We start from the raw sequence: 14,687 nt of genomic DNA on the forward strand, positions 1-14,687 counted from the left end.
TTCAACTATGACTAATATGTAATGTCACCCCTTCATTTTTTCAGCTATGTGTAGAACATGATTCTCAACATGATTGTCAACCTGTGTCGTGTTTGTCAGCACTGCAGTTAAGTGAGGAATTTGGAAATGAGCCAGGTTTAGCCCCTGTAATGAGATGTTAACAAACAAAATTAATATTACTATTGTATGAAATGACATAACATCAACAATGTTATGAATAAAGGCACTGAAGCACTCCTGCAAATTCCTGCTATTTGTAACTCCCGAGTCTTGCATTCTCTAGTAGTCTTTTTCTGACGAAGGGGACATGCGCAATCGATGATTCACTTTGAGCTTGTTCTAGCTAACCTAGCCAGACTTCTTTGCTGTGTTTTCTCTGGACTGTTCTGAGACAAGATATGGCGCAACGTCCCTTTGTCTTAGCGAACGGTTTTGAGTAGAAATGTCAACCAATTGATTTGTAATAAGTGATACACATTACATTTCTTCAGCTTTGAGATTTTGACTGACCTATAATCAAGAACAAACTGTAAGTTGTCGTTTTCGTAAGCTCGCAAATGGTTTCCCTGACTTTAAAAAGTTGACTAGCGTTAGCTTGCCAGCTAGGCTAACTTTACTAGCCAATACAGCAAAATAGCTAGTTAGCGTATAGCTGGTATAACGCGTCAGCTAGCCAACTGATGTTTGCCATCGTCGAAGTAACTTTATTTTAGTTTTTATTTTATTTAGTCTAGCTAGATTTGTTCAGCTTGTGACAAGTTTAAGGACAACGGTTCTCTAGCTACATAAACTGTGTTACTAATACAAGTAGTTGTAGTTGTACGGATAGCAGGGGACTAGCTACAGTAGCAACCAAGCCATCGTAGATTGCTAACTAGCCACTGAGCTACAAACAGTACTAGTAACACTTGATGTTTTCAATTTCCGCAGGAAAGGAGCTGCTTAGCTTACGCATTGCTAACTTCATGTTAGCAATCAGCAAGTACGTGTAAATGCTTTTCACGAGAATGGACCTGTTGAACTCTCAGTTCCTGGACAAAATGAACAACAACATTGGGAGACTACACTATGAAGGTAAGTAGTCTTGACGTACACCTGCGAGATTTTGCGCACCTCCGTCGGCCTCCTCAGCCAGTTAACGTCGTTCGACTCGGGTGACAAACAAGGTAGCTAGTTAACTTGCACTTCTGTACTGGATGACTTTTAGCAGCTAGTTAGTAGCGTTAAGTGTATTCTGCCTTTCTTACCACTGTCATCTAACAGCTAACTAAAAATAAACAAAACCACATGCATTTTTCGATAGGTAAGTTGCTGCCTAGCATCTTTGCTTTGGAACAGTTAAGCAACTGTGGGTTAGTAAAAACAAGTCAGTTGTTCCCTTTAAACCGTCTGAATGCATTTTTAGCTAGTCTCCTGGTAGAGATCATCCAACTGGAGTTAACAAGCAAGTTATCAAGATATCACAGAATGCGTCTTTAAATCGTTTGTGAAATGACAGTATACCACAATGAGTGAGCTTAATCTCACCCACACAGGTGAGTCCAGGATGCCTTCCATACCCACTGCAATGACCAGCATGAGAACTGGACCTCCTCCCGTATGCCCCAGCAAAAGGAAGTATGGCGATGAACAAGTGGAAGAACGTATTGACTGTGACAATGACCATATGACCAAAATGAGCCGTCTGTTTGCTGCACAACTGTAAGTGCATCATGAAAATGAGATGCAACTAGCTGCTCGAGGTTGTGAATGCTTTGAGATTTCATTTGTAGGATTTTAAGTATTGAGAATGTATCTGTTTATTTCCTGTTAAATTATTTTTGTGCACATGGTGAACCATGTTAAAGAGCTGCAATCAAAAGCAAATGCCATGTCCGTTGCCATGCCAAGTGTGTTGTGAACAAGCCATACAGCCACTAAATCCCTGCTACCCCATTAAGCAACACTGCACAGTCAATCGGCTGACATCAAAGAGGGCAGATTTAAGTGGCCTATGAATAGACAGAGCAGTTGGTGGTCTGTGTGTTATGCCTTCAGAATAATTTGCCACTTGTCCTCTCTTTAACAAGGGGACGGCCCACTGGTGGAGTCAACCGCAATGACCCCTGGAGCCACAGCCCGAGCCCTGCTGAGCGCATCACTTCCTCTTCCAATGGTCTCCATGGCAACCACATGTACACCTCAGTCCACAGCTATAGCATGGAGCAGCCACTGGCCCTGACCAAAAGCAACCTGGATTCTAGTCTGGGGAGCACCGAGATACCTGGCATGTCTGGTCCTGTAGAGCGTAAGCAGGTGAGTTACCGTGGAAAGACAAAAATCCATATAATTCTGCCCTTTGTCTTCTGATTTCCACTCATCAACCTGAAACCATTTGTTCATGTGTTTATGTTATAGAATCGTCCTTCAGTGATCACCTGTGCTCCTGCAAGCAATCGTAACTGCAACCTCTCTCACTGCCACAAGAACGGTTGTTCACCTAGCCCACCCATCGACCAGAGGAAGACCAATGGTAAGTCTTACACTAGTATGCCTCAGTCAACATGTTTGGTTGAGTCAAAGTATTTACATGTTCCGTGACATGTATCTCACATGCCTGCAATTGAACATGTATCATTTTGTAGGTTTTCAGTACAGCTGTTTGTATTGACAGTGGTTTGATTAGCCTGTCACTCCTCTCTAACCTCAGCCAACACAGCCTGTGACCCTGTGATTGAGGAGCACTTCCGCCGCAGCCTGGGGAAGAACTACAAGGAGCCAGAGCCTGTGTCCAATTCCGTCTCCATCACAGGTTCTGTGGACGACCATTTCGCCAAGGCCCTCGGGGAGACCTGGCTCCAGATCAAAGCCAAGGGAGGAGGGCCCCCAAGCCCAGAGAACAACTTCTGATATGGGGAGGCAGGAGTGACTGCTTCCCTGGATGTTGGATGGTGAATCACAATCTTGTTCTGTGTTTCCTCATAAAGAGTACACATGGTTCACCATATCCTTCACCTAAGCACAACTTCCCCTGAGCTGAGAACAAGACTAAAGATGTATTGGTTTGAATATGGTGCTCACTTTGGGTGCTGTTCTATGGACCCAGAGGTTTTCTGCCAGCCTCTGTTAAAGTACACTTTCCTGCCCTTTACCCACACCCCCACCGTTTTAGGTCACATCAGGGGAGGAAATTAATTGGTTCAGATTCTATTTAGGAAAATGTCAGGTTGAGAAACCATGTATATGACTAGCATTTTGTGGGCAGTTTTATTGTAATGTTACGAGTTTTGCAGACTTAAAGTATAGTGCAGTAATATTTCTGATCATATTAATTGATAGATACCTCCGTCAAAGGTCAGATGTTTTTTCCAATCCCTCTTTTGCCTTACTTATTAACCAAAGAAATCCATTGCCTTTTCCAACAAGAAGCCATAGGTTTGCTTTGCGCCCTTTTTGCTCATTTCTGCCATCCTAGGTTTACTTTGACAACATCTCCACTCATGTCACCCTGCTGTGTTTCATGTTTTACTTGAAAATGACAGCTAGGTCTGATTTGCACTTTCATGTGTATGACTGTTTTGGCAACTCCTTACCTTTTTCAATCTGAGCTAACATGTTCAAGAGTGACAGTGTCTTTATTTAGATTTGCAAGACTAGTTTAATTCTGGTAGTTTCCCCTTTTTTCTTCAGTTTTCCCACAGTGCTGAACTGGACCTACATATTAACTAAATATAATGTTAGTCTTTTTGTGTTTTATTTTTCTACTCACTGTGGTTCACTTGGTAGATTAGACATTTGTATTGAACTCTTCTCACCAAGAAGCATGTTTTCAAATAGCTGGGATCTATTACAAACTCTTTTTCTGTCTATTTACCCTCAGATTTTATTTTTTATCCTTAACAGTTAGAAATACTCACTGCTGGTACAGTTGTACTCAATATATGTTTTGTATCTGGTTTTCATTAGTATATGTGTACATTAGAATCCATCCACAAAGCCCAGCCTCCGGCCAGGCTGGGAATGCAGTTTAGCAAGCTAGATTGCATGGTTATTCTGTGGCTATGGATGCTATAGCTTTATGCATGATTGAAACCCTTCATAATCGATAGACCAGTCCTATCTAAGAGTTGTCTATCTTCATGATACAGTCATCAGTAATACTTTTATTTATTCAAACTGTATTGCCTCTGCTTAACTTTCAGCATATTCTATCCCATTTGATGACACTTTGTCAGATTGACTAATGTTTTGAGGGTGCAGAGTGTTGGAATACATTCCTCGGTCATTATTAGTCAAATATTTGATTTATTTTAAAAGTGTACTTTCCACCTACCTGGCCTTGAACAAAGCCTTCCTGAAGCGTTGTCATATAGAGGCCTAAACACAGTGACTATTCTTTCATTAGGACCCAACTTGGTTACCTTTGTAACTTAAATGAGGTCTTGTCAATTCTATTTAAGCGTTGTGAGAAGAAGTGTATTTCCTCAAAATGGTGGTCTTTGGATGTGAACTGTCTAGATTTGAAAGCTTAGGAAAATCGGTGGGAATGCCATCCCAAGTTCTAAAGAGTCTTGATAAGGCTGATCCTTTTGATGAATAATTTGTATTACCCCTATTATTTCTTTAGTAAACCTAGCTTATGTGTCAACACTGACAGAAAATTGTATTGTACATTGAGATTGGGTAACCTTTCAGCCGTTTGAGAAAATTATATATGTGCATTTAATATTCTACACTGTCTAAATTTTACTATATTAACTATCCTGTTTTTTAATCTTTTGTTTTACTTGGATATCTTAAGACTATCATTGCGCCGCGCGTAATGATTGTAGAGGTTTTTTTTTTTTTTTAAGAACAATGTACTCATGTAGCATGGATATTCATTATCCTCTAACCATGCCTTTTTATCTTCATAAAAAAGTTGATCTTTTTCCAGGATTGTCAAAGGTGTGATAAGTGCAGGAACACATCAGTCATTCTATGAAAAGACTCTCTCGGTACCATGTCAGGATGACTGCAGTGCTGCAGGTTTAAGAGTCTGTATGGACCGCAGTTTGGAAATAATGGGTTTTCTGGGTACTGCCTGTTTGACACAGGCCTATTCTCAGCAATGTCTGTGGGTTTCATATTCCAATATTATTTAACTGCAAGTAAACTGCTTGGGCCTCTTTAGAAAAGTTGCAGAAACTAAATCTTCCTGGTGTCTTTCACACGTAAAATGCATTGAAATACCGTTGACTGTTTGTTCATCTGTATTTTGTTCACTTTTGGCCTTCTCAAGAAGAAAATGCCACTGTTTTTCTACTTGATTTCTTCTAAATAAACAAAAGTGCTCTTTCACAGACCAAGGCTCAACATATATCTATCATAAATTCATAAACATTTGTTAAATAGTTCTCAGTATACTCAGGGCTGCTGAAGTTTACTGTGTAGTATTCACAAATGACCCAAGTGGCTTTTCTGGGGAGTCACAGGGTAACAAGCTGCAGCTGTGCTGTGGTTTAGTTGTTTCTCTGGGCTGGCTGTGATGGATGACAATATTTCTCTGCCTCTCAATACACACAAACACACACGTCTTGTTATTTAGAGGGGCCAAATAACAAAAGATGAACTAAGTGAATTTGCTCTCTTTTAGAGCCATAAAAAGACAGTTCAGGGTTTAAAAAAAGAACAGATATGCCTGAATGACAAACAAAAATGATCACACACACACTAGAGCAGTGTTAACGTGTAAAGCCAATAGTGAATCATGGAGGCTGGCATTAGGCCAGGCCGGTCCTAACCCTGTAATTTAGCCTTCATTGTTGAGAAACTTTATAAAGCAACTTAATTGGAGAGCGCAAAGAAGGTCTGCATTTTGGAAGTGTGGTCAGAATGCCACAATACAGTCTTGTATCATCGGGTCAAAATTTCTAATGTTTTACTAAATTAGAGTAAGTACAATAAAACCATTAATGAAATTCATAACAAATTTGCATAAAAAATATTTGTAAAGGTCTCTTGGCTATTGAAGCAAATTTGTGACACAGAACCAGAACATCTGGTTTGAGTTCTTTTCTCACTATGGAAAGAGTTACACCCACTTTAATGTTTCCTCCTGTTTTGGGATACTAGTCATAGTTGTTTTCCTGTAAAAGTGGTAGCTATGCATGTGAGGTCCTTGACTCAGAGGGGCTAATTGAAGTGAGAAATCATTGTGGTGTCTCAAACCCTAACTGTTATTTTCCACACACTTAACCTATATTGACTGTAGTCATATCTTGATATGCAAAAATATCAGGACTATTGCTCTTGGTATGTTTTACCAACTCAACTGTTGGTTGGGGGCCAAACCTATTTCAACTCAACTGTTGGTTGGGGCCAAACCTATTTCAACTCAACTGTTGGTTGGGGCCAAACCTATTTCACGCAGCAGGTGGCAGTGTTGAATCACTTTTCAAACGGCACCATAACTCCATCCTTTCCCTGGAGACCAGACAAAGAATTGAGCATCATCACTCGGGAAAGACTGGATTTGAGGAGATTTGAGGAAATGTCTTATATAAATATATATTATTTATGTCAAATATTTTTTTACTGACATCAAAATAGATCTTTTGTTTTTGTGTGAAAAAAAAAATGTCATGATGAAATTTCATGATAAAAGCTGCAAGGATTGTTGTGTCGTTCAAGAGATTCTATGTCTTGAATTTGGAAAATTTGAATACACCCAACACTCCTCATAACACAAATCCTTTCACTGGTAGAACAAGATCCCTTAGTTTTTTGTGGCTCTTTTCCCTCAGGCTCAAAGCTGCTTCAAACCCCCTCCAACAGACCCCTGCCTCCACCAGATTAGACCCAGCCATTCAGTTACCACAATGCCAGCACTCCCTCCATGCCAAGCCTTCCAAGGAAGCCTGCTCCTTTGGGATTATTGCAAGTGAAGATCCACATTTCCTTGCTTGAGTAAAATCTAAACCAAGAGCAAACCCAGCATAGACATCAGTCCACATCGGCAGCAGACACTGAGAATAGGGTCTAAATCATGATGACACTTCAGGGTCACGTCAAATTCAAGCGGCCCTTTCAGTGTGCGAAGCCAGCAAGGAGCATGACGTGCAGGCGATGAGGACTGGTCCTCAGTCCCTTCCTGCTGTTATTTCTGTAAGGGGATGGCCTCTACTCTGCTCTCAGACATAGTCAAGACTGATGTCGATCAATGCTTTCTGCTCGACTCTCCTCATACTCTAATATGTCAAATGAAGCAGCCATATGGTACAGGCAGTTGCACATATCAGACAGATAGTATCATGTGCCGATTAATCCCATTGAATGAATGCGTCAGTCTAAAGGGTGGATGGAGGAGTGGCCCTCTCCTTCCCTGTCACACATGTTGTCTTGTATGTAGCCCACATGTTGTCCTGTATGTAGCCCACATGTTGTCTTGTATGTAGCCCACATGTTGTCCTGTATGTAGCCCACATGTTGTCTTGTATGTAGCCCACATGTTGTCCTGTATGTAGCCCACATGTTGGCCTGTATGTAGCCCAGATGTTGGCCTGTATGTAGCCCACATGTTGGCCTGTATGTAGCCCACATGTTGGCCTGTATGTAGCCCACATGTTGTCCTGTATGTAGCCCACATGTTGTCCTGTATGTAGCCCACATGTTGGCCTGTATGTAGCCCAGATGTTGGCCTGTATGTAGCCCACATGTTGGCCTGTATTTAGCCCACATGTTGGCCTGTATGTAGCCCACATGTTGTCCTGTATGTAGCCCACATGTTGGCCTGTATGTAGCCCACATGTTGTCCTGTATGTAGCCCACATGTTGGCCTGTATGTAGCCCACATGTTGGCCTGTATTTAGCCCATATGTTGGCCTGTATGTAGCCCACATGTTGGCCTGTATGTAGCCCACATGTTGTCCTGTATGTAGCCCACATGTTGTCTTGTATGTAGCCCACATGTTGGCCTGTATGTAGCCCACATGTTGTCCTGTATGTAGCCCACATGTCCTGTATGTAGCCCACATGTTGGCCTGTATGTAGCCCACATATTGGCCTGTATGTAGCCCACAAGTTGTCTTGTATGTAGCCCACATGTTGTCCTGTATGTAGCCCACATGTTGTCTTGTATGTAGCCCACATGTTGTCCTGTATGTAGCCCACATGTTGTCTTGTATGTAGCCCACATGTTGGCCTGTATGTAGCCCACATGTTGTCTTGTATGTAGCCCACATGTTGTCCTGTATGTAGCCCACATGTTGTCTTGTATGTAGCCCACATGTTGGCCTGTATGTAGCCCACATGTTGGCCTGTATGTAGCCCACATGTTGGCCTGTATGTAGCCCACATGTTGTCCTGTATGTAGCCCACGTGTTGTCTTGTATGTAGCCCACATGTTGGCCTGTATGTAGCCCACATGTTGGCCTAAGCACACATCTGATAGAGATCTCATTCCCTCGTTTGCATAATTCCAAATTTGCTGTGGCTGATGAGGCTGTGAGGCTGCTCTGCTATCTACAACATCCCTGAATGCTCCACATCTGGGGAATTTGCATGATTGCCTGTAGATTATTTGAACATTATCTATACCCCCCCTACTCCCAACACACCCCCACCCTTAAAAACAAATTCGGTGTCTTTCTGCTGTAAGGATGCACACACATCCTTGGGCAAGAGAATCTAAAATAGATCATACAAGCAACTGGAGTAGATGCACAAGCGCAAGAAGCGGCTCACGGGCAGACTTGAGTCATGCTGGCAAGATCATGCACCCTGAGCTGACAGCCCTACACACCCGATTACAGAACACGTCATTTCCAAATGCAGCCACAGTCCTACAATGGGTCGCAAACGAGGGAGAATTATCGAGAGGCCAGGCTCTGATTTGGCCCCACGTGACTGGGATCTGTAGTGGGGGTTCAGTGGGGGGTTGTGAGTACTTGTGAATTACCTTCAGAGGACTGACCTGAGAAGGCTCTGGTCTCAGCTACGGTGGAGGCTCATCCATTGTGTCATGTGGACTTCTGGCAAAGGCATAACCTCGATGGAGGAAAAGAAAGACAATACGGTCATTCTGGATCAGTCTTCCCAGAACAGAAACAGAACCTGTCAGCCCTACTTAACATCAACAAGCTTCTCACCACCTCCACCACACTCTGCCAATCCCTGATATCCTTCCTCCTGCCCCATACCTCCAGATGTTGAAACATGGTTTGTTCAGATGCGTAATGTATGGCATGTACGCCACTGTTGGCTAGATTCCATCAATGACTAGATTAATGTTGTGCTGCCTCAGCTAAGCTCAGTAGCTGTTGTCTCTGTCTTTGACCCTCCTCTACTCCACTTCAGAGAACCTTATTAGAGTGCATGAAAATATGTCCGTATGGTGTCCGATGAAGACCATTCTGTAGAGACACACATTACATAATTTCCCTTGAACATTGAAATATTGATTCCTTGTTGAATGATTGATCATGGAATCCATCTGCCACACAATGACTTCAGCACTAGGTTTTCTTTCTCAAGATAATCAGTAGTTTCATATGAACAAAAACAAATGATCAGCCAATATTTCTTGTTAGCCAGAAACCACATTGTTCATTTCTTATAACATCAGCACCCATTGCAATTATACAAATTCTTTCTTGCGTACCAACTGACACAGAAAAAGATGTGTATGGCGCCAGTAGGACCCAGTCATGGAGCAGCAGATACATTTTTAACCATCACTAAGGGGCATTCTCATGTTTCATTATCAGGCTTGTTAGGACGCATGTTATAGCTGCTTGACTGAGTAGCCCTAATAAGGAAAGTGACCCAATGACAATATGAGTGGCAATGTTTCTCCTGTCACATCTTCCATCTTCCCTGCCTCTCAGTGTTTCTCTCTCCCTGCCCCCTGTCTCTCTGTCTCTCTGTTTCTCTGCCTCTCTCTCTCTCTCTCTCTCTCTCTCTCTCTCTCTCTCTCTCTCTCTCTCTCTCTCTCTCTCTCTCTCTCTCTCTCTCTCTCTCTCTCTCTCTCTCTCTCTCTCTCTCTCTCTCTCTCTCTCTCTCTCTCTCTCACTCTCTCTCACTCTGTCTATTTCTCCCTCCCTCTCTTTCTTTCTTTCTTTCTTTTTATTCCTTTCTTTCTTTCTTTCTCTCTCTCTCTCTCTCTCTCTCTCTCTCTCTCTCTCTCTCTCTCTCTCTCTCTCTCTCTCTCTCTCTCTCTCTCTCTCTCTCTCTCTCTCTCTCTCTCTCTCTCTCTCTCTCTCTCTCTCTCTCTTTCTCTGTCTGTCTGTCTGTCTCTCTCTCTCTCTCTCTCTCTCTCTCTCTCTCTCTCTCTCTCTCTCTCTCTCTCTCTCTCTCTCTCTCTCTCTCTCTCTCTCTCTGTTTGTTGATCTCCCTGTCTGTCTCTCTCCCTCTCTCTGTTTGGCAGTCACACACTCAGCCATGTGTGTGCTGAAGATGTTACATAATGTCCTCCTTTCACTGCACTCCAGATCAAAGAGAACAATCCGCCACAGAAAATCACTCCCTTCCCCATTTCTTCTCCACCATCACATTGTTTTATCAGTCTCGAGTATCCTCAGACTACACAGTAGGAAACCGTATCTACGCCATCGCTCCCCTTCATGTCGGAAACCAAACAGAACAAAAGGGGAATGATCAGGAGGTTCACTATAGCAAACAGCCAGCCAGGTTAGATATGCTGTGCAGGATAATGCCACTGGACCCAGATATGTGGATCTTGGACTAGTGTAGTGTGAGGTAGTTCATGTATATGTACCCTATACAGGTCTATGTTGCTTCAAACTCCTGTCGGTAGAAATAAAGATATTATCTGTTTTGGTGATGTATATTGTGATTCAGCATGCCAACACAGTCCTTCACGTTAATAAACATCCTTTGATATTTTCCAAGATGTGCTAACAGACCAGTGCTTAATATGTTTACAAGTAAAACTATTTGTCAATTGCTGCTGTTTCCACAGGTTTTGTCATCCGAGAGAATGAATTGGGGAGAGAGAGAGGGAGAAAGAGACTGAGAGAGAGAGAGAGATAGCATCAAACGCTGTCAGAGAGGCTGTGCCTGTCCGCGGGCTTGTGAGGATTGAAATAATAAGTGTGTGCCGAAGAGTATTTCCCCCCAATGCTAAATGTAGGCAGCAGATTTTGGTACCAAGGAGCATGGAGGACGCCAGAGGACAAAGGAACAACAGAGAAATGGAGAAAGCAAGAAAAAGAGAAAGAGAGAGGGAATCATCTGGCTCCTACTCCAAGCTTCAGGGGGAGCATGTCCTGGAGTGACATGCGTAGGCCTACTGTATGCTCTACACTCTATATGCTGTAACTTGCACCTTTCAGTCATTTTAAACTGTAAAGAACCCGGACCGACAGAGGACTATTTGATTCCCTCTGGTACGGTAGCCCTCCTTATCTCTTTTCAGCCCCCCACCTCGTAGAAGAGCCTGGTCCAAGGGAGCAGAGCAGCCAGGTTATCTCAGAGGCTCAGCCGGGAGGAGGGAGGGGGGATGAACAGGTGAACCAGGAGAGAAGTATCCTCAGGACATGCTGCACATTCACTGGCTGCAATGCATTGTGGGCCGTGAGCTCTACGGCAGAAGCGGCAAGTGGAGCAGGGGAGAATGGGAGAGGCCAGGGCTTCAGAGCATGTTTTGGGGCTCAAACCGTTATCCCACCTGACAGCGTCTGTTTTGGGCTTCAGAGGTGCACAGGGCATGCGTGAGAGGCTGGTCAGCTGTAAGGTGGAGTGATAGGCTGTGACGCGTCGCACGCCACATTATGCCCTGCCAAGAGATGTGTTTGACAGCCTACAGGAGCGTCCTCAACACTGCTTGCATCTAGCAGCTGAGGGAAACACACATACTGTCAGACCATGATGGAGGATGATTGAGAGCCTTATGTTCGGTTGGTCCATACTATTACAATATACCATATATGGGGCTGTAAACTTCACACAGTCTGATTCGTGCAGTCTACATTCAGGTACTAAATACTGTAAATGACATTTAGAGACCCCCCAGTAAGTGACGGTTGTTTACTTGTAAAAAAAAACCTAAAGGCTCCATGATGATCCTGACTGAGCATGCTGGCTACTGTTTAGCTCCAGGATAGGGGACTGTAAGGGGACTGTAGCAGTGCTGCCCCAGGAGTAAGGGCCCTGGCTGGGAAGGCTGCTGTGGCCCAGCCTGGTCCCACTCACCCATCAGTGAACACGGCCCCTGAGCCTCTCTGACAGTTGGGAATAGAAAGAATGGGCCACATCAGCCCCATGAGAGCTCTGATTCACCACAGCCCCTAGTCTTTGCCTAATGGAAAAATCCTGCAACCTCTTCATCATGTGTGCATACAAGGGAGTGTGTTTTTGCTGTAACAAGTTTGTATAAATGTGTGCTTTTAGAATAGTCCCCAATATAAATGTATATGCATAGTGATGACATATACTATACTTAGTGTTATAGAGATTCACGTGTTTTAAGAGTGAGAAAGACATTGTGCGTTAAAGTAAAAGAGAAAGTATTGTAGAGAGTCAGGTATCACACACACACAAACACACATAGTACATGTTTCACAATATTACATCTGTCAGAAAGAAATCTTGTGAGACAATTCTAAGACAGCTGATTCATCAGCTGGCATAAGCTAAAGGAACTCATTTCTAACATGTGTAGTGGTGCCTGAAGCAGACACATGGGCATGTCTGTTGTCTGGCTGGGGACCCTTCAGTCACATCTGACTGAAGAGCCGGGGCTGCAGTGATAAGCCATTGGCTGGCCATTAGAGCAGAAGATCAGACAGTGTGCGTGACATGCAGGGAGAGGAACATGTCTCGCTCACCATGTGGAACGTTACCCCTCGGCAAAGAGTTAGCATGAGCTGTTCACTTCTGACACATCCGAAAATAATTAGTTAATGACCCTCTTCATAGGTCAAGAGGTTGAGGTAGTCATACCAAGTCTTTCAGCACATGTATCTTTGAAAAAAAAAATGAATCCAATCCCACAATACAAATATTGATTTTGATACTTTGTTTGAAAAAGAAAACAGAAGTATTACCCATGTGCATGCCCAGGTTTACAGGATGGTGAATGCAGTTGCAGTTTTATCTTCCCATGAAATATCAGGCTCCCTGCTTCTCTCTTTGTTTCTCTTTGACTAGTCTCTGGCTAATTTGCATGCAGAGTTTGACCCAAACTGTAATCTACAGTGACTTTTCAATAAGCCTCTGGCACATTGGGGAAATGTTATAAGCTGTGACAAAAGACAAGACAGGCTAGAACAAACTGAAGGTCACTAGGGACAGCCTCCTGATTATCTAAAATGGCTTCTTCTTGTGAGTTTAAATTCCCACTCTCAGATAGAGGCTAATTCTTAAGCACACGTGCAGAGGGCCCAATGCACACCAAGTATCTACAAGGGCGCAGACACCACTTCACTCAGATTATTCATTGAGTAAATATGCTATTCAAAACGTGATCATGTGGGAAGACAAAATGATTTTTCATCACAGCCAGGGAGAAACTCAAGCAGCTGCAATATTTAAATACTACCTTACTGACACACGGTGAATCAGCGCTATATATCACAGGTCCACAGCAACCATTTGCTGAATAGGGACGGGGGATGGGAAATATTAATCCACCTTTTTGAAGGTTCTGTATAATTTTCAGAAGAGGGGGATTTGTTAAAACCCTTGCATATTCTCACGGAGTTAGATAACCCACTAGTGTGAGACATGACTGGGCTACCTCTTTGGTATGTATGGGCTGTCTGCAGTTGCTACCTCAGTATACAAGTGTGTGCCTCGCCTGCCTCTGAGCCACACGGCGTGAAGTCGCAAGGGTACGCTGTATCTGCGGCGTCACCCAAACATCTCATCAACAGATGAATCAGGAGCAAAATATGACTTAACAGATCCCTGCAGGCAGCCTCGAATCTCAATCCTCATCAAACGACGGCACTGATCAAATGCGTGACTGAGATTCAGGTAGTAGTAGTCTAAGTGTAAACGTAGTGTAGGTCCTGGGTAAAATTGCGCCAAAACATACGATCTCACGATTGTTTAATGAACTGGTTAACAAGTTCATTTCAGCAGGGTTCATATTCAAATTGGAAATGAAGTACGATTAGCATATATGCAGAGAGGCTTTGCACGCTTGACATCCTCTCAGCCCCTCTGCTGGAAATAGCCATGCACACAACATCCTCTGATTACATTGATATGTAGATTCATGCATCTGCAAAGATTAGTTATTCATTAATGTATTTGCTTTGAATTCTCTGGTGAGGGTAACTCAGACGGAAGTCTTGGGCAAACAAAATGTATCAGGAGAAAACTATCACAAGTCAGCAACATTTTTTGGGGGAAAATGATGAAGGCTAGGTGATTCACAAGGATATATGTAAAATAGAACGGTTGTTGTGTTCCAAAATATAAGCTCTAAATAAGGGGAGAAACAGAAAATGATCCCCATAATTATCAATCTTTTCATCCCAAAACCAGAATTAGCCTCTCCTCCTCAGTGGGCTTTGAGGATTAATAACAGTGGCCTGTGTGAGTTTATAAGCTGGAGCGACTGTCATCCTTTTATAAAAGCATCATGGATCACCAGTTTGCTCCTTCAGTGTCCTCTCCCGCGGCCACACTCCAAGCCCTTTTTTACTTTAAAAATAGGCTGTCCTCTCACTGTGCCTCACTCATTGCCCCCAACACCAATC

The 14,687-nt window shown here is 43.2% G+C and overlaps 1 protein-coding gene across 1 annotated transcript; it reads left to right on the forward strand.

The window, feature by feature from the left end:
- The first annotated feature begins 360 nt into the window (after nt 1–360).
- LOC134018886 (transcription cofactor vestigial-like protein 4) lies at nt 361–5,323 on the forward strand. Its single transcript, XM_062459216.1, has 6 exons — nt 361–529; nt 931–1,074; nt 1,536–1,701; nt 2,070–2,295; nt 2,398–2,512; nt 2,690–5,323. Exons 2-6 carry the CDS (start codon nt 993–995, stop codon nt 2,887–2,889), a joined length of 789 nt encoding a protein of 262 aa, XP_062315200.1. The 5' UTR covers nt 361–529; nt 931–992; the 3' UTR covers nt 2,890–5,323.
- The last annotated feature ends 9,364 nt before the right edge of the window (nt 5,324–14,687 follow it).

Source organism: Osmerus eperlanus, chromosome 4 (genome assembly GCF_963692335.1).
Source record: "Osmerus eperlanus chromosome 4, fOsmEpe2.1, whole genome shotgun sequence".
Taxonomy (NCBI): Eukaryota; Metazoa; Chordata; class Actinopteri; order Osmeriformes; family Osmeridae; genus Osmerus; species Osmerus eperlanus.